This window comes from Mobula birostris, chromosome 3 (genome assembly GCF_030028105.1).
Source record: "Mobula birostris isolate sMobBir1 chromosome 3, sMobBir1.hap1, whole genome shotgun sequence".
NCBI lineage: Eukaryota > Metazoa > Chordata > Chondrichthyes > Myliobatiformes > Myliobatidae > Mobula > Mobula birostris.
Window position 1 is genome coordinate 40,719,209 of NC_092372.1, and position 26,915 is coordinate 40,746,123.

At 43.4% G+C, this 26,915-nt stretch overlaps 1 protein-coding gene across 3 annotated transcripts in view; it reads left to right on the plus strand.

The window, feature by feature from the left end:
- Positions 1–26,915, plus strand: part of LOC140194983 (integrin alpha-2-like) — a 177,920-nt gene that overhangs the window by 105,397 nt on the left and 45,608 nt on the right. For all 3 annotated transcript variants that reach the window (XM_072252498.1, XM_072252497.1, XM_072252496.1), the window contains exons 5-10: positions 2,225–2,339; positions 7,973–8,100; positions 11,631–11,779; positions 20,124–20,274; positions 22,669–22,834; positions 25,456–25,535. In XM_072252498.1, the coding sequence (XP_072108599.1) occupies positions 2,225–2,339; positions 7,973–8,100; positions 11,631–11,779; positions 20,124–20,274; positions 22,669–22,834; positions 25,456–25,535 (789 nt within the window). The remainder of the gene's footprint in view (positions 1–2,224; positions 2,340–7,972; positions 8,101–11,630; positions 11,780–20,123; positions 20,275–22,668; positions 22,835–25,455; positions 25,536–26,915) is intronic.

Below are 26,915 nucleotides of genomic sequence, written 5' to 3' on the forward strand. Positions count from 1 at the left end.
TACGTCACATCCGGAGTTTTTCTAGTTAGCGGATGATTTCTCTCCACACCTCTCTGGCGTAGTGGGGAATCACGTACGAGGCAAGTTACAGCAGTGGTTTGCCATTGCCTTCGACCAGGTGAGTTTCCAAAGAGATCACCAGCTCGTAACCCAGCGCAGATGGAAAGCGTGCAGGGGAGCTGGCAGGATTCGAAGATGCAAAAAGTATATTTAAGATTTCCCCCCCATCTCTTTTGGCTCCACAGATGGATTACCATTTAGATCTTCCAGAGGATCAATTTTGTCCCTTGCAATTCTTTAGTTCTTAACTTATCTGTAGAATCCCTTAGAATTTTCCTTCACCTTGTCTTCTAGGGCAACTTCAAAACTTCATGCTATCTCTTAGACCTCTTGACTGACCCTGAGCCCAAAGATCCAAAAATCTTATGCCCTCTCTTCTACACCAACTCCTTAACCATGTGTTAAACTATATAGTCTTCCTATTTTTGGCCTCTTTAGCATGTGGCATAGGTATCAATCCTGAGATCACTACGCTGGAGGCCCTGCCCTTTAACTTAGCACCTAACTCCCTAAACTCGCTTTGCAGAACCTCATCACTCCTCCTTCCGGTGTCATTGGTACCTACGTGAACCACAACCACCACTCTATCATTTAAGAATGTCGAGGACTCAATCTGAGATGTCCTGAACCCTAAGACTCTGGCATCTGGGATGCAACATACTATCTGGGAATCTTGTTCTCACCCACAAATTCCTTAGTTCAGTTCCTTAACTAATGAATCTCCTATTGCCACAGCTCGCCTCTTCTCACTCTCCCTCTGAATTACAGAGCCGGACTCAGATTCAGAGACCTGACTGCTGTGACATTCCTCTGCTAGGTCATCGCCCTCCCCACAGTATCCAAAGTGATATACCCATTGTTGAGAGGGATACCCACAGGGACACTCCACACTGGATGTTTAATCGCTTTCCTCTTTCCGACTGTCACCCAATTTCCTGTGTCCTGCACCTTGGCTGTAACTTCCTCTCTCTATGTCCTATCTATTACCCTCTCATCCTCCTGAATGGTCTGGAGTGCATCCGGTTCCACCTCCAACTCCTTAATACTGATTATTAAAAGCTGCATCTAGAATTTCATTGGCCAAGAGCACTAAAGGATGGTAGTTTCTTAATGGCAGGCAATCCACTTAAGATATTTCACCATATGAAGCAATATTACAAGCTCCCATTTGTTATAGTTGTTTGGACTTCTATTTGACCTGGCCACACCTGCCACTTCTATTTGACCTGGCCTTGTACGTTGGACTAAAGAGGTGGAATTTCCAGGGGAACTCAGTATTGGTTTAGCACTGCCCCCCTAATCTGATGAGGTCCACACACAAAAAAAAGCATTGAAAAGATGCTTCTATCAAATACAATCCATTTTATTATTAAATTATTTGTGCTCATTTGTTCATTCCTCTCAATACACCTGATAAATGATGCACTTTAGCTGTGACAAGGTAACCATTAACTGCTAAACAAGATGAGGGCCCATGGTGTTAGAGGCAAGCTACTAGCATGGATTGGCTGACGTGCAGAAGGCAGAGAGTAGGGACAAAGAATCCTTTCCAGTTGCTTCGGGACTGTTGGGTTTTCCCTGGCTGCTCTGGTTTCCTCTCACAGTCCAAATATATAATGTGTCGGTTAACTAGACATTGTAAATTGTACTATGATTTAGGTTAGGATGAGTCAGGGTTGTGGGGTTGCTGAGGCAGTGCAGCTTGAAGGGCCAGAAGGACCTACTCCACACTGTATCACTAAATAAATAATAAACAGATGTACTGTACCTGAACTCGTACTCTAATACCCTGACCCTTGACTCATTGAGAAGCAGATCAAATGGGTGAAATGGAAATTCCAGAACATTTTATTCATTAACTCTTCCAACCCATCATAAGAATTCCCTTTTGTCCTCTCTTTCCTTCCTCCCTTTTTCTGAATCTTTAGATATATTTTATCATCATTTCTAGATATGCACCTTGGGCCTGGAGGAACAATTTAATTTTGCTATATTCATGTATGGTTGAATGATAAGTAAACTTGAAACTTGAAACCTGATAACAATAGTTCATCAGCTTGAGACGATATTTTTATTTCTCTCTGTGTCTCTGTGTGTGTCTCTCTCTCTACAGATATGTTGTTGTTGTATTGCTGCTGTTGGTAAAATTTGTTTCTTCTCTCAGGTGTGTGCTCCGATATGGGCGCAGAAGTGTGGCAGGCTGTATTATCCAACAGGATTGTGCACAGATGTTAATTCAAATTTCCAAGTATCAAAAACCTTCTCGCCTGCTATTCAATGTAAGCTTTTTTAATATGTAAGGTCTTTTGAATTAATTCAGATATTGTGAATATATACCTGGATGATGGATAGTAATTTTACTGAAAAGAATTTTAAAATTCGTCTTCAAATTTTTAAACTTTCATTGTTTTTTGATTATTTTTTGATTACACATCTCTACCAAACTGCTGCAGGCAGACATTGGAATAGAGAAAAATATTAAGACTTTCATTTTACTTTCTTTTCCTGAATACCTCATGGTAATGTTATTTGGATTTCATTGTTTGTTGATGGCAGATCCTTATGAAGATCTTTTTTTTAAAAAAATTTTTAGAAAAGAAAAGTGCACCACCTAGTCACTACAAGTATCTGTGCATAATATGCACCAGATATCTGCATATTTTTCTTTTGCTCCTTCAGAATTGTTGCATTTTCTTCAGCTACACCAGGTTCTTCAAAGTTCTGTCTCCCTCCACCTGACATGGAATTCCCCTGCAGACTCTGCTGTTAGGTAAATTGACCCATGTTTCTATGACAGGGCCAAAGCTGTAGAGGATCAGTGGACACAGGTCTTGGTTTACAGATGAAAAACCTGACACATTTGTCACTTTGACATTTCAGGACCTCTAGGGAGAAATTTGTTTCTGATCTCAAGTACTAAACACCTGGTCACTAGATTTGCTCTATATATTCAGTTTCATTGGTCTCCTTAACTAGCATCCGATACAAATTTCTGTCCTGTTTTCAGTTACTATAGATATTGCAAATTTGGCCTTTCCTTGCTGTTTAATTTGGTATTTGCCACAGCCATTGTTGTTTGTCTACATGTGATTTCTGTCCTCCCTATCTTTTGGATTGTTCTATTGTGTAAGGCCGTAAGGCAAAGGAGCAGAATTAGCCCACTCGGTCCATTGAGTCTGCTTCGCCATACATTGATTTATTATCACTCTCAACCCCACTCCCCTGCCTGTTCCCTGAAACTTTTGACACCCTGAATAACCAAGAACCTTTCAACATTCACTTTAAATATACTCAATGACATGGCCTCCACCACGTTCTTTGGCAATATATTCTACAGATGTCCCTTTATTTTGAGGCTGTGCCCTGTGGTCCTAGACTCTCCCACTGTAGGAAACATCCTCTCTATCAATGCCTTTCAATTCTCAATAGGTTTCAATGAGAATCTCCCCTCATCCTTCTAAGCTCCAGTGAGTACAGGCCAAGGGCCATCAATGCTTTTCAATACATTAACCCTTTCATTCCTGGAATCACTCTTGTGAGCGTCCTCTGGACACTCTCTAACTCCAGCACCTCTTTTCTTGGATAAGGGGCCTAAAGCTGCTCACAATGCTCTAATTCAGTCTAACCAATGTCTTATAAAGCCCCAACATCACAGTTTTGCTCTTGTATTCTAGTCCCCTCGAATTGAATGCTAACATTGCATTTGTCTTCCTTACCACTGACTCGGCCTGTTGATATTATCTACTGTCTTTGCTGTCAGCCTCAAGTAAGTCAAGTCACTTTTTATTGTCATTTCAACCATAACTGCTGGTACAGTACACAGTAAAAATGAGGCAATGTTTTTCAGGACCGTGGTGCTACATGAAACAATACAAAAACTACACTGAACTACGTAAAACAACACAAAAACTACACTAGACTACAGACCTACCCAGGACTGCACTATTCCACCCACTTATCCCTGCCTGATCAGTATTGGAACCTATTAGTTTCTTCCTTGAAGAATGTAGAAGAGGTTCATGGAAGAAGTTAGTTAGTTTTTACCAAATTTGAGACAAGCAAACAATGACAACAATGAAAATCATCTGAATGGGTTTTCCACAGCTCACTGAGGAAAGACTGAATGAGTAAGCTGAGATAAGTAACAAGCGTGTAATACATGTAACTACTTATGTACGACCAGTATTTGGTCCAGAGCCTACTATGCCTTGGTAACTCGAGTGATCACCTAGATACTTATCAAATATTATGACAGTCTATTTCTTCAGGCAGTATATTCCGAATTCCAATCACTCCCTGGGTTTAAAAAAAAAAGTTCTTCTGCTAAGTTTTGTACATCTCAGCTGTAAACTTGTGAAAATTACTTCCTACGTCCCCAATTAATTTGTTGATGTACCTGGCAGATGCACTGAGTAAGTACTTTCTATCAGTCCTCACTGTGGAAGACTCTAGCAGTGTGCCAGAGGTCCGTGAGTGTCAGAGAGCAGGAGTGAGTGCCATTGCTATTACAAAGGAAAAAAATGCTAGGCAAGTTCAAAAGTCTTAAGGTGGATAAGTCACCTGGACCAGGTGGCCTACATCCCAGAGTCCTGAAAGAGGTTGCTAAATAGATAGCAGATACATTGAATCACTTGATGTGGGTTCTGGAGGACTACAAATGTTACTCCACTGTTTAAGAAGGAAGGAAGGCAAAAGAAAAGAAATTATGGGCCAGTTAGCCCAACCTCAGTGGTTGGGAAAGTGTTGGAGTTCATTTATTAAGGATGAGGTTTTGGGGTACTTTGAGACTTATTGATAAAATAAGTCAAAGCCAGCATGGTTTCTGTGAAGGGAAATCTTGCCTGACAAATCTGTTAAGAGTTCTTCGAGGAAGTAACAAGCAGGGTGGTCAAAGGAAAGGCAGTGGATTTCATTTACTTGGATTTTCAGAAGGCACTTGATAAGGTGCCACATATGAGGCTGTTTAACAAGATGAAATCATATGGCGTTACAGGAAGGATACTGGCACGGTCAGAGGAATGGCTGACAGGCAGGAGGCAGTGAGTGGGAATAAAAGGGGCCTTTTCTGGTTCGCAGCTGGTGACTAGTGGTATTCCTCAGGAGTCAGTTTTGGGACCGCTACTTTTCACGTTGTTTGTCAATGATTTAGATAATGAAATTTATGGCTCTGAGACAAAGTTTGCAGATGATACAAAGATAGATAGTGTTGAGGAAATAATGTGATTACAGCAAATTGGAAGAATGAGCAAAAAAGTGACATATGGAATATAGCTTTGGGAAATGTATGATAATGCATTTTACTAAAAGGAAAAATAGTGCAGACAACTATCTAAGTGGGGAGAAATTTCAAACATCAGAGGTGCAGAGGGACTTAAAAGTCCTCATGCAAAACTCCCTGAAGGTTAATTTGCAGGTTGAGTCAGTGGTAAAGAAGGCAAATGCAATGTTGGCATTCCATTTCAAGGGGCATAGAAAATAAAAACAAGGAGATAATGCTGAGCCTTTATAAGACACTAGGCACTTGGAATATTGTCAACAGTTTTAGGCCACATATCTCAGAAAGGACATGTTATCATTGGAGAGAGTCTGGAGGAGGTTCACAAGAATTATTCTGGGAATGAAGGGGTTAACATATGAGGAGCATTTAGCAGCTTTGGGCCTGTACTCATTGGAATTTAGGTGAATGTGGGTGGATCTCATTGAAACCTATTGAATGTTGAGAGGACTAAATAAGGTGGATGTGGAGAGGATGCTTTCTATGGTGGGCGTATCCAGAACTAAGGGACACAACCACAATTTGAGGGCTGCTCCTTTAGAACAGCGGTAAGGAGTTAGCCCAAGAGTAGTGAATCTGTCGATGTTAGAGGCAGAAACCCTTTGGCAGGACGGCTAAAGGGCTTCAGCCCCAAACGTCAACTGCACTTCTTTCCACAGATGCTACCTGGCCTGCTGAGTTCCTCCAGCATTCTATGTGTGTTGCTCAGATTTCCAGTATCAGCAGATTTTCTCTTTTTTGTCTCTTATTCCCAAACTCTTTTTGGATAATGCCTCAGGATTTCCTGTAATCAGATCCACCTTTGATATTTTATGCCCCTCTTGATTCTTCCAATTTCACTATTACTTGCCCCCTATAGTTCCTATATTCCAAACAGAGCCCCTCAAGGTCTGAGTTCTCTGTATGCTTCCTTCCTTTCTTTATGCAGCTCTTAATATTTTAACTGCCAGGGCCTTGTGTTTCCTTAATTTGCCTTTTGCTTCCTTTATTTTACTTTTGAATCACTCACACCTGTCTTATGTAGACCTAACTGCAAATAGTAAATAATCCTTTCTTCTGATAATGAAATCAACCTTCTCCTAGTTTTGGGACTATGCTTATCCTTTTCCATAATTAGCTTGAAACAGAGTTATGGTCACAATCGCAAAAAATGCTCTAATATATAATTCTTCAACAACTTGCCTGGCCAGATTACCAAGGGTTGATTGTAAGATTGGCCTTTCTCTAGTAGGACAATCTATGCACTGGCTCAAAAAAAACTCTCAAGAATGCACTTTAAAAAGTTATCCCAGTACAAGTTCACATTAAAATAATCCCAATTCATACTGAGTAGTTGAAATCCCCCTACTCCTGCAACGATTTTGTCCTTGCAGCCCTCTGCAATTTCACAACACCTCCGCTTTTCTATCTCCTGCCGACTATTAGGCTTTTAAGTATGCCTCTTTCTGTTTCTAAGCTATTCCCATATGGCATCATTTGAAGAGCCTTCTTCGATATCTCCCTTCATTATCACAGTAATGGATTCCTTCAGTTATAGTGAGTGTCACTTCATCTCATACATGACCCTCCTTATGGCTTTAGATTCTATACCCTGGAATACAGGCTTGTCAGCCTTGCCCTTCTTTCAGTATGTCTCTGTGAAGGCAACAATGTTCAATCAATGCCCTGAGGTAATTTATCTTTCTGGTCTGACTCCTTGCATTAAACTAGATTTGAATACACTAACTTTACATCTACGCAGTGCCCCAGACCCTGGTCAAATTAGCTATACAACTACTCCTAATATACACTCTAATGAGGATAATGCTTCATCCTACTACAGATCTGTTATTTATTTTTCCCAAAATTGTTTATCAAGAACATTTCAAACACTATATATATAAAAACAGACCTCAGGCCCTACTTTAGCTTGAGTATTTAAGGTGGCTTGTTATTTCTTGAACCTGACAGAGGAATGTCAGGCGAAACTTTCAAAGTTCCTTTGTTTACTTCCAGGGCTGGGGGTATAATTTAGCTTATATTACTTGAGCAGAAGAAGTCTGTCAATAAATAACTGTATTTATTACCTTAGAAAATAAAGATTTAAAGATTAACTTGATTTGCCACCTACACTTTGAAACATACAGTGATATGCGTCATTTGCATCAATGCCAACACAGTCTGCCGGGGTAGTCCAAAGTTGTCGTCATGCTTCCGGGGCCAACAAAGTATGCACACAACTTGGTGACCCTTACCAACCCGTACATCTCTGGAATGTGGAAGGAGACCAGAACAGCTGGAGGAAACCCATGTGGTCATGGAGAAAATGAACTCCTCACAGACAGCGGCAGATTTGAAGCCATGTTGCTGCCGCTATAAACGTTACACTAACCACCATGCATCCAAACCACCTTTAGCAACCAGAGGAGCTCTATCTAATATATACTTGCATTAACTGAGCTTGCTGACCAGACAGCACATTATGCTACACAAATAAAAGTTGCTGGTGAACGCAGCAGGCCAGGCAGCATCTCTAGGAAGAGGTGCAGTCGACGTTTCAGGCCGAGACCCTACACGTTATGCTGTCTATATAGATTCATACAGTGCAAACAGACAGTTCTATTGAATTAACAGTACTGAATTTATTTTATTTTATAGCTTGTTCATCAGCCATGGATCTTGTAATAGTGCTGGATGGATCCAACAGTATCTGGCCTTGGGAACCAGTCCAAAACTTCCTTAAAAAATTAACAGGAAGTTTAGACATAGGTCCTAAGAAAACTCAGGTAACTGCGTTTGCTTTTTTCAATTTTGTCTCTAAGTGAAATGTCAGAAATAGGAGGAAGAGCTGGAGACACAAAAGACTGTAGATGCCAGAATTTGAAGCAACACAAATACTCCTACTGTGAGGAGGCTAATGGGAGCCTGCAAGGAGAGAGTTGGAGAGAGCTTTCTGAAAATATTGTCCATTCACCCAGTGTTTCGAGCTGCCTTTGAAGAAGTACATGGCTGCATTGGGCCAGATTATGAGTTTAGATGAGGGACTGTGCGGTTCACCCAGTCAAAACCAGTTGTGTTACAGCCTGGGGAAATAGCGAGAGTGGGAAAACCCCAAATTTCCTGGAATGCATGAGACAGAGGCTGCCTTGTTAGATGCTCTGGAAGACTACGAAGAGGAGTCAGGCTTACCTGCTGGGGTACTGGTGAGGCCTGAAATGCAGAAGCCCTTGGTTGTATAGGTGAACAGAATGGCAGTGATGGTCAGGAGCTCTGTGACAAGGGAGGTCACCTTCAAGCAGGGGATGCCACTGCGTATCTCTTCCCAGTGACGGTAATGTCCAGTGTCCCTGTGAGACAAGCCAGGGAGAAACTCTCTCCGAAAAGGGGAAGATCGACTGCTGAGTCATTCAACTTGACTCCCCGGTACCTGGAGGTTGGAAGAGGAGGTTGATGGAGAAGATGTTGAAATTGAAAGATGTCTTTTCTACTGATGAATTTGATGTGGGTCGTTTCAAGAGCACTCATCACAATATCCAGGTGACCAAGGACAACTGACACCTGCAGGGGTGGTAGATGTTCAGCAGCATTTCTGGAAGCTGAAGGAAGCTGGGGTCATCACTGAGTCCGGAAGCCCCTATGCGTCCCCAATATTAGTGGCCCGGAAGAAGAATGGCAAGGTACGGATGTGTGTGGACTATAAGACTTTGAGCAGGTGTACCATCCCCGACCAATATCCAGCCCTGAGGATCGAAGATGCACTGCCCTGTCCGAGTGGTGTGAAGTGGTTCAGCGTGCTGGATTTGAGGAGTGGATATATCAGGTTCCTATGAGTGAGGCTGAGAAAGAGAAGACTGTATTTGTATGTCCACTGGGATTCTTCCAGTTCGAAAGGATGCCCCGGGGCATATCGGGAGTCCCTACAACCTTCCAGCGGGTCATGGAGAAGATGGTGGGGGATATGAACTTGCTTGAGGTATTGGTGTATCTGGATGACCTCATAGTGTTCGGGTTCACCTTGGAGGAACATGAAGCGAGGCTACTGAAGGTGCTGGGCGGCCTGAAAGCTGAAGGGTTAAAACATTTCCTGGACAAATCCCAGTTCTGCAAGATGTCTGTCAACTATGTTGGGCAGATAGTCTCACGGGATGAAGATAAAGGCAGTGACCACATGGCCAGGATCCAGGCTGTGAGCACTTTGCGCTCGTTCCTTGGCCTCTATGGGTACTATTGAAGGTTTGTGAAGGGCTAAGCGAAAGTGACTCACCTTTTAAATCAGCTTCTGTGCAGTTACCCTCCCTTGAGGAAGAAAGGGAGGAGAACAAAAGGAGAGGAAGGTAAAGGTGATCTTAGCCCTTCGGAGCCTTTTGGAGCAAGATGGGATTTGAAATGTGAAGAGGCCTTTCAGTCGCTGAAGGAGCTGCTAACCAAAGTGCCTGTGCTGGCTTTTCAGACCCTCGATTGCCATATGTACTGCATACGGATGCGAGCAGAGAGGGCTTAGGGAATGTCCTGTATCTGGATCAGGGCACAGGGTTGAGACCTGTTAAAATTGTTAGCCAGAGGCTGTCGCCCTCTGAGGAAGAACTATCCCACGCACAAGTTGGAGTTCCTGGCATTGAAATGGGCTGTGGTGGATAAGTTGAGTGACTACCTCGATAGTGCCAAGTTTGAGGTGAGGACTCTGGACTCTGCAGCAATGTGGGGGTGGGGGAGGGTGCTGAAGGGCCAACAGCAGGAAGGATTAAACTGGTGCCCACCCCTGAAAGGGATACGTACCCGGAGGATGAGGAAATGAGGGTCTGGTATATGCTGCCTTTCGCCAACTCTCCAATAATTGAAAAAGAGATTCCCAAGCTTTCTCAGGTGAAATGGGTGGGGATTAGCAGTGGTCAGGCAGGCTTGCAGCTAGACCATGAAGGGGATGAAACTGAGCTCAGATAAGTGGCAGAGGGATCCAAATTGCAGGAAAGCACAAGTGATAGATCGGGGAGGCGTCGCCATATAGACCAGAAGTATCCTAAGGAGTGTCCGTAACTGAAGAAGTAGATGATGGGATAAGGAGGTCTCAACGAATCAGGAGATCCCCAGATAGGCTGGCCTATGTAGCGCCGTGGGAACAGAGTGTTACGATTATCCCCCTAGTGAGGTATGTCACTACCATTTACAAATGCATTAGAGGTGTTGACATCACGAAATTCCTTTGAAAGCAATGTTATTAATATGAGAAGACAAATTATTTCAAAGTCATGAGGACATACCTATTTTGGTAGGGGGAGTGTAATGCCCTGGTTCATATTTTTACTGTAATTCTGTATGTATTTCATTTTGGCAGTTCTGTAAGAGCAGCTTGTTTTCAGCTTGTTTGGATTATTGTTGAAGATAAGAAATGAGGAGAAATGTGTGTCATCCAAATAGGATGGTCAAATTTAGGGGAGATTTCCCTGGTGAGGGACAATAAGGTTGGGCTTGAGGACTTTTGTTCAGGAGGAGATGAAGAGGGAAGATGCAGGAGAGAAGAGACCATAGGATTCAACCCAGAGTGGGACTGCGATTCGATAAAGCCTGGGGTGAGATTAGTTGAGGATCGGTGCACATTAGACTGTTCCATTAAAATGGGTCCTTTTTGTGTTGTTTTCTTTACTAACCCTTTAGTCAAATTAAGAATTATAAAGATAATCTTTTAATTGTATGTGGTGTTCTGTCTGTTATTTCATGCCACTAAGTTGTAACAGGGTAGTGAATTACGCAGCATCCACACAAACAGAGGTCTGGGGTGGGAATGCTCCTTTACCTTGTCTTCCACAGACTTGTGCAGCCAAGGAAACCGGGGGTTTCACCAGGATTCTATGACAGGAGATATTTCGCCATATTGAAAGTATTTCATCAATACAAGTCATTTTTGTTCTCCTTATTTTATCTGAAGTGATTTTATTCAGATGTTTGGATTAAAATTGAATAACCTTCAAAGGGATATAGACTTAAGAGAAATTAAGGAATTTGACAGAAGAGTATTGTGTTCAGGAAAGTAAAAGTAGAGAATGCTGGAAAAACTCAGCACTCACTTAGATGACAGAGTTAATGGAAATGTTACCTTTTCATAACAGATGCTGTCCAGCAGTTCCTGCTTTCATTTCAAATTTGCAGTATCTGCATTTTTTCTGCTTTTGTGTTATTGTCAGATTTATTGTGGCATAATTTCCGATCAATGATCTTCTGCCAATGATCTAATTTTGCCATAGTTTTAGAGTAAGTCATGGTACCCATATCAGAAAGTCTTCTGTGTTCAGCTGTAAATTCTATGATTCTGATCTAAAAGGTGTCCATTGTACAATATGGTGAAGACGCAATAATTGATTTCAAGTTGAATGCTTACAAAACAACAGCTGAAGTCGAACGGGTTGCTGCAAATATTGCTCAAAAGCAAGGACAAGAAACAAACACTGCTGGTGGAATTGAGTACGCAAGGTAATTCATGTCTTGAAATATCTTGAAGTTGTTTATGAAAGGATATCTTGTAACTGCACGGTCAACGTAGACTTGGTAGGCTGAAGAACCATTTTCCAAGCTGCATGAATCTGTGACTGACTACATTCCTATCATGCTACCAATTCAAAGCAGGGCCTCCCACATGCAGGAAGAGAATAACAAAGTTAGGATAGGGATGTTGTTCTTTCCTCATAACCATCCTTCAAGATCTACTGTTGATAAGGTATTAGATTCTGGTATAAGGTGCAGATTTAGGATCTTCTTTGTGTTTACAGATGATAATGTACTTATTTACATTTTGTACCAAACTTTTATCTGACTTAGTTATTTTATTTGTTCTTAAATTTCATTGAACACTTCTAATTCTCATTGTGTACTTTCAGCACATGGACAACTGGAAACCATTTTGTGTATAAACATGATAACCTATTGCTACAATCTAAATGTTATGCATCAGTTCAGTCTTTAGCTGATCTACTGTGGTACTGTCCATAAGTAATCTGTCACTGTAATGGTGAGAGCTAAATACCCCTTTAATTCAAGATGCTCGTTGGAAAGTGTTCTAAATGGAATTTAAGGTCAGCAGGAAGTCAAATAATTTTGTTCTTAACTTCCTCTCTTAGTAACTTTTATAATGTTGTCTTAATGACAGAAAAGAAATTTAATAGAATGTACATATTTGCTGGAATCTGAAAAATAAGGAAGGTTCCAATCACCTGAGACTCCTGTCCCCTCCCACAACTCGTTCTAACTGCCTTCATTTAACTGCACTTATCACCTTCCTAACTTATCACATTCTAGCATCAACTGCCCCTCTTTCTCTCCTTATCCACCTCTACCATCATCCTCCAGCTGCCAATTCTGCCCTCACCCTTACCTGGTTCAAAGTCAAAGTAAAATTTATTATCAGCACACATACACATCACCACGTACAACCCTGAGATTCTTTTCCTGTGGACATACTTCGCAAATCTATTGAACAGTAACTGTGAATGGGAACATACTGCAAATGCAGATATAAATAAATAGCAATAAATGACGAGCATGAAATAACGAGATAAGAGTCCTTAAATGAGTGTAGCTATCCCCTTCTGTTCAAGAGCCTGATGGTTGAGGGCTAGTAACTGTTCTTGAATCTGGTAGTGTGAGCCCTGAAGCACCCATACCTTCTACCAGATGGCAACAGCAAGAAAAGAGCATGTCCTTAGTGGTGAGGATCTTTGATATTGGATGCCACTTTCCCATGGCAATTTTTCATGTAGATGTGCTCAGTGGTTGGGAAGGTTTTAACCATGACGTACTGGGCCAAATCCGCGGCCTGTTGTCAGGATTTCTGCTCAAAGGCATTGGTTTTCCCATAATGCAGCCAGTCAACACACTTTCCATCACACATCTACAGGAGTTTGATGACATCTGTCCACCATGTCCCTCCTCACCTGGTTCCAGTTATCACCTGCCTCTTCCTTCCTTATCCCTCTTTATACTGGCTCTCTTCCCTCTTCACTCTCATCGCCTCACAAATCAAAGCCTTTCCACCATCTACAAGGCAGAAGTTACGTGTGTTATGGAGCACTTCCGACTTGCCTGGATGATGCAGTTCCAGCACTACTTAAGAAGATCAGTATAACTTTAAAAAAGCAGCCTGATTGATTGCCCCCAACCCCTACCCCATTCACCACTCTGAAGATTCATTCTCATCAGTACTGGCACTATGAACTACTCTGAAGGGATCTCCAAAATCCCTCAAGAAATTCAAAGGCAGCAAGTTTATCTCCAAGTCACACAACTTTTTGACCTGGAGAAATATGTCACCATCCCTTCATTGTTGCTGGTCTAGATCTGAGTACTTCCTGCTCAGCAGAACTTCACTATTAGAATTTTGGTGATTCAAGGAGGTAGCTCACTACCGCCTCCAGGGCAATTTGGGGCAGGTATTAAATGCTGACTTCGTCAGCAAAGTCAGAAGCTTGGGAAAACAATAAAATCCAATAAAAATCAAGAGAAAGGGAATAAAAATTCAGCCATTCAATATATGTTTTAATGAATTGCTTATAATGTAATATTGATAAGTGTATTGGTCAAAGTAAAAATGCACCGTTGAGGTTTTCTCCATTTATCATTCATAATTGAAATGTAAATTCATAAGTTACTACAAGCTAATTGACATATTTTAACTTCAAAATAATTGAAAGAATTGTATGTTAATGGGCAACTTATGAAGTTCACAGCACTATCTTACATTGAATGTTGGCAGTTTTGTATGTAACGTTCAGTTATATTGGCTCGTGTATGTCTAGGGGAAATCCAGCCCAGCACCCGCCTCAACACTCCCCACAGGGTCGGTTGCCGCCCGAATCAATCACAACATCAATCATCAGCCAGCACACCCACTGAATTTTAACAAATACACTTTATAGATATTACTAATTCTATGACATTAATATACATTTGATACAGAGAGGAAAGTAATGATAAAAAAAAGGCGCCAACACTTATCAAAGTCCAAGTTCTTCGTGCGCAACCGTTGGAGCTCAATTCGACGTCAGACGACCACCCGAATTCCGTTGACCCACGGTTCGGGACCACCCTGAGTGATCGACCAGAGCCTCTCCACACGTCCGCGGTCTTCCTCGTCTCTCCTCCGACTCCCCGCCAAAACTCAGTCCACAGTCATATCATACAGCATGGCATCCGAAAACAAAACGATACATAACCACCCATTGGCTAATAGAACCCTGTTATCTCATTTTAAAGTAAAACAAACTGTTAGCGCAAACTCTCTTCAGCGTTAAAGCACAACAAAGCCGCATTCCCCAGATTAACATAACAAAATCGCCATTTTAAATGTAACAAAAGAAAGACCCCGTACACTCTCCCCCCACCACAAAAAGTCATGCCCTCATGACATTAACAGAGTTCACCAGTGCTCCTTGTAAAACACAAAACCCAACCCAGGTGCATAAAGCAGTGACATAACTTTGCAGGGCAGTAGAGATCACACCCTGCTCTCCCGGCGCTATATAAGTGAGTCCTTCCGGGGGATGCCTACTCCTCTGAGGCCTCTATACTTCTTCTGCTGACTCTCCCTGTTCAGACACCCCAGTTGACACCTCGAGCCTATCTGTCGGACCTTCCCCTTCACCGGGATCCCCCTGCCCCTGTGAGCCCTCTGGCTTGGGTTCTGCCTCCACCCTCTCCTCCCCCAATGCCGGCTGTAATACAGGCGGCTCTGCAACACCCTCCCTCGGTTTCCCTGACTCAGTGATGGAAGGGCCAGGGGTCTCTTCTCCCGGCACCGGGGAATCAGCGAACGAAAGCAGGTACCACACGTCCGACTCATCATCTTCCGATGACGTATCCCTTCTCGAGGTGGGGACCGGCCCCGTTTTCTTCGCAGCGGCCTCTTCCCGTGCCCCGCGCCCTCGCAGAGTCCTCGTAATAGGAGTAAACTCCCATTCGGGCTCTGGGTCCATCTTCACCTCTCGACCCAGAGGCAACAGGTGGTTCCGATGGAGTACCTTGACAGGCCCCTGCCCGCCCTCAGGTCTCACCCGGTAAACCGGGAGATTCGGCATCTGACTCTCCACCACATAGGGGGTGGCTGCCCAACAGTCCGCCAACTTCTGCTTACCCTGTAGTCCTAAATTCCGGATAAGGACTCGGTCTCCCGGCAATAGCTGGACGAACTTTACCTTCTGATCATACCTCCTTTTATTCCGCTGGTTCTGCTTGGTGGCTGCCGCCTCAGCCGACTCGTACGCCCTTTTCAACTCTCTCCTCATATCGGACACGTACTTCAGACATGGCTTCAGTCCCAAAACACAGATCAATGGGCAACCTCGCTTCCCGTCCGAACATCAGATAGTAGGGCGAGTACCCCGTAGCAGCATTGCGAGTACAATTGTAACAATGAACCAAATGGGCAATGTGCCTACTCCACTTACTCTTTTTTTTGTAATATAATTTTTATTGAGTTTTCAAAAAGAATACATGAAAAGATAAAATCTACCCTCCCCCCCCCCCCCCATATATAGTCCTACCTAAAAAGAAAGAAAAGAGAAAAAAAAAAGAAAGAAAGAAAGAGCCGCCTCGGTATTGGAAGGTTTTCACATGCTCCATGGGATGCAAAATAAATTTGGTATAATTATTCGTTACTTTCCCCAAGGGACCAAAATCTTTATCAGAGCACTTAAATATGCCATCCTATCTTTTGTAGATAAGGGTGCTAAATATTCAAAAATGTTACATATTTATCTCTTAAATTATAAGTAATTTTTTCGAGTGGAATAGAACTAGCCATTTCATTATTCCAACGATCCATACTTAAATACGAATCAGATTTCCAAGTAACTGTTATAGTCGTCTTAGCTACTGCCAGTGCAATTGACTCCACTTACTCTTCTGTCCAATCTCCAAGGTGCCGAGCATGTCCAGCAGGGTCCGGTTAAACCTCTCGGGTTGAGGATCACCCTGCGGGTGATAGGGGGTGGTTCTGGACTTTTCAACCCCAAGCACATCCAGCAATTCATGGATAAGCCTGCTCTCGAAGTCCCGTCCCTGATCACTGTGGATCCGCCGGGGAAGGCCATAATGAACAAAGTACTTCTCCCATAACACCTTCGCCACTGTAGTCGCTTTCTGATCCTTAGTAGGAAAAGCCTGCGCATATCTAGTGTAGTGATCCGTGAGGACCAAGACATTCACGGTATTGCTGGTGTCTGGCTCAATAGATAGGAAATCCATACACACCAGGTCCATGGGTCCCGCACTCTGCAAGTGGGATAACGGGGCCGCCTGCGCAGGCAAGGCCTTCCTCCTGACGCAATGGCTACAGGTCTTACAGTATTCTTCCACCTCCCCCCTCATCCGGGGCCAGTAAAACCGGTCCTTGACTAATCCATAGGTCTTCTCTATCCCTAAGTGCCCGGAATCATCATGTAGAGCCTGGAACACAGTCTTCCGATACTTCTCAGGCATGACCAGCTGCCAGTGCCGGGGGTGGTCCAGAGGCGACGTGACCCGGTACAGGACGTGGTTCTTCAGCTTCAACCGGGGCCACTCCTTCAGTAGTAGGAGAACGGAGGCATGTTTCGCCTTCTCCACCTGCCCCATATCACCCTGGCTAACCGCGTACCAGATAGTGCCAATGCTTGGGTCATCACGCTGAGCCGCCTTTACTTCCTGGGGACTCAACTCCAGCAGCTGCCTGTTCCTCAGAGCAGTCACATTACAGTAAACAGTGGGTAGCGTGTCATCGTCAGCCGCCAGTTGATCTACTGCCCGATCCGTTCTCATCTGTGCTCCTACTTCCCCGTCGCTCCCAACTTGACACATGGCCTTTACTCCCTGGGCGGGGACACTCTTCCACTCCTTGGCCGTGCCCGACTCGTCGTGCGCCTGACGAGACAGGACATCTGCATCGATGTTCCGACTCCCCGGGCGGTACTTCAGGCTGAACTCATAGGCAGACAAGGCTGCTAACCACCGGTGCCCAGTAGCATCCAGCTTCGCCGAGGTCAGGATATAAGTGAGGGGGTTGTTCTCAGTTCTCACCTCAAACTGGGCCCCATATAGGTAGTCACTCAACTTGTCCACCACCGCCCATTTCAACGCCAAGAACTCCAGCTTGTGAGTGGGATAGTTTCTCTCAGATGGCGACAAGCTCCGACTGACAAATGCCACCGGCCTCAAGCCGTTTCCCTGTTCCTGGTACAGAACAGCCCCCAGACCATCTTGACTGGCATCAGTGTGTAGAACATACGGCTTCCGGGGATCAGCAAATGCCAACACTGGGGCCTGCGTCAGCGCCCTTTTTAGAGATTGGAACGCCTCCTCACATTGAGCATCCCACCTCAATCAAAAAGGCTCCCCCGGGTTCAAGTATCCTCCTACCTCCGACCCTCGGTCTCCCTTCCTCCTCCTCCCCACAGGTGGATAGCCACACAGCAGCTGGTTCAATGGATGACTCATTTTCGCATATCCTTTCACGAATCGCCGGTAATATCCGCAAAACCCCAAAAACGAGCGTAAGGCGCTCACCTTCTGAGGTTTCGGCCAGGTGGTGACTGCGGCTATCTTATCCGGATCGGTGGCCACTCCATTTCGCGAGATTATGTGCCCAACATAACTGACTGACGTCTTGCAGAACTGACATTTATCCAGGGAAAGTTTTAATCCTTCCTCCTTCAGCCGACTCAGCACCTTCAGCAGCCGCTCCTCATGTTCCTCCAACGTAGATCCAAACACTATCAGGTCGTCCAGGTACACCAATACCTCCAGCAGGTTCATGTCCCCCACTGTCCGCTCCATGAGCCGCTGGAAGGTGGCTGGGGCCTCCGAGATACCTTGGGGTATTCGTTCGAACTGGAAAAACCCCAGGGGGCAGATAAAGACTGTCTTTTCCTTATCAGTCTCGCTCATCGGAATCTGGTAATACCCACTCCACAAATCCAATACACTGAACCACTGTGCACCACTCAGACAGGCCAAGGCATCTTCCACCTTTGAGACCGTATATTGGTCGGGAACAGTGCGGCGGTTCAGGGTCCTATAGTCCACGCACATGCGTACCTTCCCATTTTTCTTCCTTGCCACCACTATGGGGGACGCATAGGGGCTTTGGGACTCCACAATAATCCCTGTGTCTTTCAACTGCCGCACATCTTCCACCTCTGCTGGGGCCAACCGCCGCGACCTCTCCCTAAACGGGGTGTCATTTGTTACCCGAATAGTGTGCCGAGTGCTCTTGGAACACCCTACATCAAACTCATCCTGAGAAAAGACACCCCCTAACTTCAGCATCTTCTCCACCAGCCTGCTCTTATACTCCGGCGGTACAGGGGAGTTTTCAAAATTAAAGGCCTCCTCGGTCAGCCGCCCCCCCCCCCCGTTTCCCAATAGTTTCCCTCCAGTGGGCTTCACGGGGGCGCTGGACATCACCGTCACCGGGAACAAGTGCGTGAGGGGCATCCAGCGCTTAAAGGTGATCTCCCTCTCCGTTATGTTCCTTACCATCACCCCCATCCGCCGTGCCTGTACAGCTGAGGGCCTCTGAAATTCAGGTCTCACTAGTGCCCCAGCCGGGAACCGGGACTCCCTTTCCAGGTCGTCGGGGGCGTCTACTAGCAGGGCCTTGCCCGGCAGTAATCCGGGGAATCTGGGGGTCCCCATCACTAATGCCGCCTCCCCTGGATGTATCACCTTAGGCCTCGCCTGAGTGCACCACACCGTCCCTCGTTTGCACTCAGGATCCAGCCCCTGGGGGTCACTCACTCCTTCGTACACCGCTCAGAACACGGGGTGTACCGAGAGGGTCTCCAAAAAGTTCTCCCCCCCCCCCCCCCTTCTTCTTACAGGCTCCCAAGAGCCGTCGCACCAGGGGGGAGTTAGTCCCCACCAACAGGGCAGCACCACCGGTCTCCACCGGGTCCGGACAAACCAACACCAGCGTCTCAAAGGCTTCCGATACTCCCACATCTCCCTCTGAAAATTCCAATCTCACTGACAAGTATCCATCGTACGGGTAATCACCATCACTTATGCCCCCACTTGTAACGTTCAGTTATATTGGCTCGTGTATGTCTAGGGGAAATCCAGCCCAGCACCCGCCTCAACACTCCCCACAGGGTCGGTTGCCGCCCGAATCAATCACAACATCAATCATCAGCCAGCACACCCACTGAATTTTAACAAATACACTTTATAGATATTACTAATTCTATGACATTAATATACATTTGATACAGAGAGGAAAGTAATGAAAAAAAAAAGGTGCCAACACTTATCAAAGTCCAAGTTCTTCGTGCGCTACTGTTGGAGCTCAATTCGACTTCAGACGACCACCCGAATTCCGTCGACTCACGGCTCAGGACCACCCTGAGTGATCGACCGGAGCCTCTCCACACGTCCGCGGTCTTCCTCGTCTCTCCTCCGACTCCCCGCCAAAACTCAGTCCACAGTCATATCATACAGCATGGCATCCGAAAACAAAACGATACATAACCACCCATTGGCTAATAGAACCCTGTTATCTCATTTTAAAGTAAAACAAACTGTTAGCGCAAACTCCCTTCAGCATTAAAGCACGACAAAGCCGCATTCCCCAGATTAACATAATAAAATCGCCATTTTAAATGTAACAAAAGAAAGACCCCGTACATATTAATAATTGACATATTTTAACTTCAAAATAAGTGAAAGAATTGTATATTAATGGGCAACTTATGAAGTTCACAGCACTATCTTACATTGAATGTTGGCAGTTTTGTATTTGAAAGTTAAGCTGCTTTGTTCTCTGTGGAACTGTTTTTTTTTGTCATTTCAGGAAATATGCATTCTCTCCTGAAAATGGTGGACGACCATCAGCAACAAAGGTCATGGTTGTTGTAACTGATGGCGAATCTCATGACAGTGCCAAGTTACCAGAAGTGATCGCTCAATGTGAACAAGACCAAATAACCAGATTTGGAATTGCTGTAAGTCAATGTCAGATTTATTTTCTAGCACTTCAGATATTCACAGTCTAACAGAAGCTGTAATCTACTTTTATGCAAGGGATTTGGTATAAATTGATGCATTAAAATCTCCAAAAAAGAAATAATTACTCAGTAATACTTTATGTTGATACAGAGTATTGTAATACATTTTCAAAGTTCAAAGTAAGTTCATTATTAAAGTACATATATGTCACATACCTGCAACCCTGAGATTCGTTTTCTTGCGGGCATGCACAGTAAATCCAAGAAACAGAATAGAATCAATAAAATGCCACACCCAACAGAACGGGCAAACAACCGATGTGCAAATACAAAAGAAAAATAATAGTAATAATAAATAGTTGAGCAATAAATATCAAGAACATAGATGAAGAGTCCTTGAAAGTGAGTCCATAGGTTGTGGAAACAGTTCAGTGATGGGAAAAGTTGAGTGAAATTATCCCCTCTGGTTCAAGAGCCTGATTGTTGAGGGGTAATAACTGTTCCTGAACCTGGCGGTGTGAGTCCTGAGGTTCTCTACTTTCTTCCTGATGGCAGCAGCGAGAAGAGAGCATGGCCTGGATGGTGGCGGTCCTTGAAGCTGGATGCTGCTTTGCTGTGACAGCTCTCTGTGTAGATGAGCTCAATAGTGGGGAGGTCGTTACCCATGATGGTCTCGGCCATATCCACTACCTTTTGTAGGATTTTCCATTCAAGAGCATTGGTGTTTCCATACCAGGCTGCGATGTAACCAGTCAATATAGATATCTCTAGAAGTTTGTCAAAGCTTTGGCTGTCATACCAAAATGTCACAAATTTCTTGAGTCACTGCCATGCTTTCTTTGTAATGACATTTGCACGCTGGGCCCAGGACAAATTCTCTGAAATGATAACACTGAGGAATTTAAAGTTGCTGACCATCTCTACCTCTGATCACCCAATGAGGATTGGCTCACGGACCTCTAGTTTCCTCCTACTAAAGTCAATAATCAGCTCCTTGGTCTTGCTGACATTGAGTGAGAGGTTGTTGTTATGGCACCACTTATAAAGTGAGTAGAGCAGGGGTCTAACCAAACAGACTTGTGGTGCCACTATGCTGATGGAGATTCCGGAGGAGAGGCTTTTGCTGGTCCAAACTGACTGGGTTCTACAAGTGAGGAAATCACAGGTCAGGCATCATCTGTGGAAAGAAATAAACAGACCAAATTTCAGACCAAGAACCTTTCATTAGGACCCTCTCTGCCTGAAATGTCAACTGTTTATTCCTTTCCATGGATGCTGTCTGACCTGCTGAATTCCTCCAGCATGTTGTACGTGTTACTCCATGTTTCCATGGCAGCAGTCAGTCTGCTGGAGGGTTGGGCGGCATCTGTGGAGGTGGTGGGGGGGTAAAGGAACCAGTGAAATCCTGCATCATACAGGGCTTCTGCAGAGTTTCAACCCAAAACAGTTATCCCTACAGATGTTGCTCAACTCCCTGGATTGTTCCACTTTCCAGCATCTGCAGTCTCTTGTCTCTATGACATGCAAAAGTCCTGCTGAATCGGAGCTACTGTTGACACCAGCCAATTTGACTCACTAAATGATCCCATTCCACTAATTTTCCCTGTAAATTATTCTCCCTCATTCCCATTAAACTATCCAGATTCTGCCACCCATGTGATTCAGGGACTGTTTAGTGGTCAGCTAACCTACCAAACGGTGCATCTTTTGGACCTGGGCGGAAACTGGGGTGCACCTGCAGGAAACTGGTGCAATCACAGGGAGAATGTGTGAACTCCACACAGACAGCATGGAGTCAGAATTGAAATGGATCACCGCAGCATGGAAGCAGTAGTTCTGCTCATTCCATCACTGTGCTACAATGCAGGGAATCGCAGGAGGAACAAGCCTAATAGGAAGCCACAAGCTTGGCTCTAAAGATGCATCCAAATGAGATGTAAGAGCATTTGGAATTGATGCTGACTAGTTGGAAACCCTTGGAAATGATCAGAACAAGTGGTATTGTTCTCGCAATCATGATATCAAAGTTTTTGACTGAACTGGCTCTAATATCTCTAGGAGAAAGAAGCCTGAATGAAGTATGTGGCTTCTGAACTACACACTGCTGTAGATCATGCAAGTGTTGAATCAAAATAAGTCACTTCAAATTTCCTATATACCCATCTTCTTAGATAGAAAATTTGAGAACCAAATTATACAATACTGACGCATTGTACAAGAAAAATGAAATAATGAATTTCAGAAATATATTTTTAAGAGTTTATTTTAGAAATTGGTGTTGGCTATGGTAACAGGCAAACTTTAAGCAGTACTTACTGGGATATTTATATTCATTAATTGTAATAATGTATTGTTGATAAACATCTAACCTATTTTGATTTTTTTTTGTAGGTTCTAGGTTATTACAATAGAGAAGGGATAAACCCAGACAACTTGATCAAGGAAATCAAGTCTATTGCAAGTTCTCCAATAGACAAACATTTTTTCAATGTATCCTCAGAAAATGCCTTGATAGAAATAGCTAGTGTGCTCAAAGAACGAATCTTTAGTATTGAAGGTAAATTGTTCTTTATGGTTTCTTCCATTTTGAGTTCTTAGATGTTTAGTTTATCCAGTTAGGAAATTGCTGTTAATAATCCATTTCAAAGTCTCACAAAGTGCAGCCTCAAAGAGTGGGAGGCATGCTGAGGCAACAGTGAATGTTATACCACAGGTTTATTAGATTGGATTAGATTAGATTAGATTATGAGAACACTCAGTCCTCTTTTATTGTCATTTAGAAATGCATACATGCATTAAAAAATGATACAATGTTTCTCCGGAGTGATATCACAGAAAACAAGACAGACCAAAGAGTAACACTGACAAAACCACATAATTATAACATATAGTTACAGCAGTGCAAAGCAATACCATAATTTGATAAAGAACAGTCCATAGGCATAGTAAAAAAAAAAAAGTCTCAAAGTCCCGAGTCGATCGTCTCCCGAGTCCCCGATAGCAGGCGGCAAAAGGGAGAAACTCCCTGCCATAAACCTCCAGGCACTATCAACTTGCTGATACCCTCGAAGCAGCCGACTCCAGCCGACCCTGAGTCCATCCGTCCGAAAACTCTGAGCTTCCAAGCAGCCTCTCCGATACATCCTCCCGAGCACCTTCAACCTCTCGCTGGCTGCTGAAACATGCAAAGCCGAGGATTTCGAGGCCTTCAGCTCCAGAGATTCCAGTTACCACGCAGCAGCAGTAGCAAAGCAGTCATTTCAGAAGTTTTCCAGATGTTCCGCTGTGCTCTCACGTCTGTCTCCATCAAATCAGGATTGTGCACGATCCCCTACTTGACAAATTAAGATGCAGTTAACTGGGAAGTGTATGAAAGAAGAAAGAAAACTTGGGTTGTTTATATTAGAGCGGGAGATATTCCAGTGAAATTTGGTTTAAGTATTTAAAATAATGAAGGATGAGACTGAGGACATGAGAATCATGGGAATTCTTGAGGCACAGCGGTGACAGGGCAGTTACCAATTCTCTAAAAGGCCCATGGCTACTAATTTCATGTGTTATGAAAGGACATTATATATTCTTACTAGTAAACGTGTGCTAACCTGCACCAGGTTTCAGGTGAGTCATAAACCCTACTGGGGTCTAAGATGGAGTCAGCAATCAGATAAGTGGCCAGGGCGCACAGTGATGTTGGCAAGACCAAGACCTGGAGGTTGGAGAGATGTTGAGCCGGCAATGAGATTAGTGGAAGGAGATCAATGAGCAAGAGGCCTTTATCTCTATTCCCCTCAGGATGTCAGGGGGTGGGGGGGGGGTTAGAGATCAGGGCCTCCATTGTGAACATTAAAGGTTCTGTAGGTGCTAGAAATCCAAAGTAATACACACAGTATGCTGAAAAACTCAGCAGGTCAGGCAGCATCTACAGAAGGAAATAAAGAATTGACAATCTGGTGCTGAGGGCTTTCAACAGAACTCAATCAGTCCTGATGAAGGGTCTCAGCCTGAAATATCAATTCATTATTCCTTTCCATAGATGCTACCTGACCCGCTGAGTTCTTCCATTGTTGTCCGGTAATGATCCAACTCGTATGCCTTAGTAGATTGGAGGACAGAGGTTAGGGCTGGTAGAAGAAGCATGGTGAGATCAGTGTTAGTGGCGATGGAAATATGGGTGTAAAGAATAAAAAAACGTGTGTAACTTGTCTTAGTGAAGTCCTAATCTAGTGCTGTACAGTGAAGTTGTCACAAAACTGTCCGTGGGGTTTTCTCTTGCATTACCTTGCTTAAATTACACTGCCCATACAGGAAAATAAGTATTGCATGGGGATGATCGAACTGGGTGTGCGTTGGGTATGGAAACAGCAATAAACATGCAAGTCTGAGTGTCCATTCAAATTTCCAAAGGGATATGATGTAACCCAAAAGTGATAGTTATGGCATACATGTGATCAGTACTTTGCAAATGTATGATTAAAATAAGGAGCACTATTGTATTTAAATTTAGGTATCATCTAAATCAAGGGAATGTGAGTATTCTTAGCAAATGAGAAAATTAAAACATTGAAGAAAATAATTTTTGGCTTGTGAGGCAGTATAAGCCTGTACTGGAGTTGGTAATTAAAACCAAGATCAAGATTTATAAATAGCTCAGATCTCTGGCTGAAGGGAAAAAGCGATTTAAAAAGAAAAGGATTAAAAAATCTGCATATGCTAAAGATAAACACCAAGGTAAATCGACTGGACAAAATTATCTGTTTCTGTCTATTCCAACTCTGGAATGAATAAATGATATTATGAAAGAATGTAATCAAATCTTGAATGTTGAAGCTGATGATAATGAAGTGTTTATATGATGAAGGAATTTTAAACTTGTGTTCAGCTACCATACTTCCACCAGGTTGTGTTTCATTGCTGTGTTTTCAAACAAGACTTGCTCAGAACGTGACTAGAGGTTCTGTTTTAAGAACATGCAGTGCTCTATTTCTAGCAGCAGAGATTCACGCCATCCTATCATTGCCTCTGATCTTTTCATCTTAACTTAGACAATGGTTCCAATAGTAATGTTCGAGGAAGACACAATATATTGGTCCAGGTTGACCAAGCATGTAATAGAGATAACTTGTTTGTTTCTGTGAATATGCTTAAAAGCCTTGTATCTTACTGTTTTAAATCCACAAGGTACCAGCAATAAGAATGAAAAAACCTTCCTGCTGGAAATGGCAGAAGTTGGGTTCAGTGCGCATGTTGTTCCCAGCCAGGTTTGAACCATTCCTGTGAGATTTTCATTTTATCTGTCATTAATTATCACCGTGAAGAAATGTTTGTTTCTGTTCCATAATATTTTAAATACTAAAGCAACCTTCTACATGAGCAATGTCTTTGATGGGCTTGATCAATTTCATTATCTGGTTCTGTGCATATCCAAAAGTGCTATAAAACCAGCCAAATGTTTTAAAAACATTGGGGGCGATTGGGAAGTATTGAGATCTTTTTTGATAATACTTAATTTTGGACCTGGACCTGGACCTGAACCTGAACCTGACTTAATTCTGGAAAAACAGAAATAGAGAATTCTTGTGGGTTGCAAAGTGAATGTCAACAATCTCCAGTGAATGTCTAATCTCAACAGTTTCTAGTGGTTACATTGCACATTTGGTTCTTTATGAAATGCTTAGCATTGATCTTCAAAACCCACTCATAAAGATTAAAGAATGGCTTGTGAAGTAGTGATGCGTAAGGTCAGAGAGTACTACAGCAGAGAAACAGACCCTTCAACCCATTTAGTCCATGCCAAACTATTATTCTGCTTAGTCCCATCGACCAGCACCTAGACCATTGCTTTTCATAACCTTCCCATCCATTTAGTTATCCAAACTTCTCTTAATTGTTGAAATTAAACCTGCATTCACCGCTTCCACTGGCAGCTCATTCCACACTTTCACCACCCTTTGAGTGAAGTAGTTCTTCCTCGTGTTCCCCTTAAATCTGCATTTTTCCAGGTGGTCCAAATCCCAGTGCAAGCTTTGGTTGTCTTCCTTGTCCATTATGCCCCTAATCTTTTTGTCTTCTGCAAATTTGATGATCCAGTTTATCACATTTTCATCCAGATTGTTAACATAGATGACAAACAATAATGGACCCTGCATTGATTTCTGCAACGCACCACTAGTCACAGGCCTCCAGTAAGAGAAGCAGCCATGTAATTCCATCCTCTGGCTTCTCCTGCAAAGCCAATGTCTAGTCCAATTTAGTATCTCATCGTTAATATCTAACGACTGAACATTCTGGGCCAACCTCCCGTGTGGGACCTTGTCAAGTACACCTAGGCAACATCTGCTTCCTTTCCTTCATCAACATTCCTTGTAACCTCCACGAAAAACTATAAGATTCGTTAAATTTATTTCCAAATTTGAGATAGAAGAAACTTAACTTTGCAACAGCTGTCCTGGACATGTTCTGGAGTCCAAGTCAAGGTGGAATTCCATTTTTCACCTATATTATCCATTAATTAGATGCACACACTTTTAAAAATCCATTGCAACACCTTTGGGGGGGACAATATGATATAAAGCCATTCTATAATTGTTTCACTGAGTGAAATTTCATCACTATGCCCTTTATTGAAGATGAGCATCCTT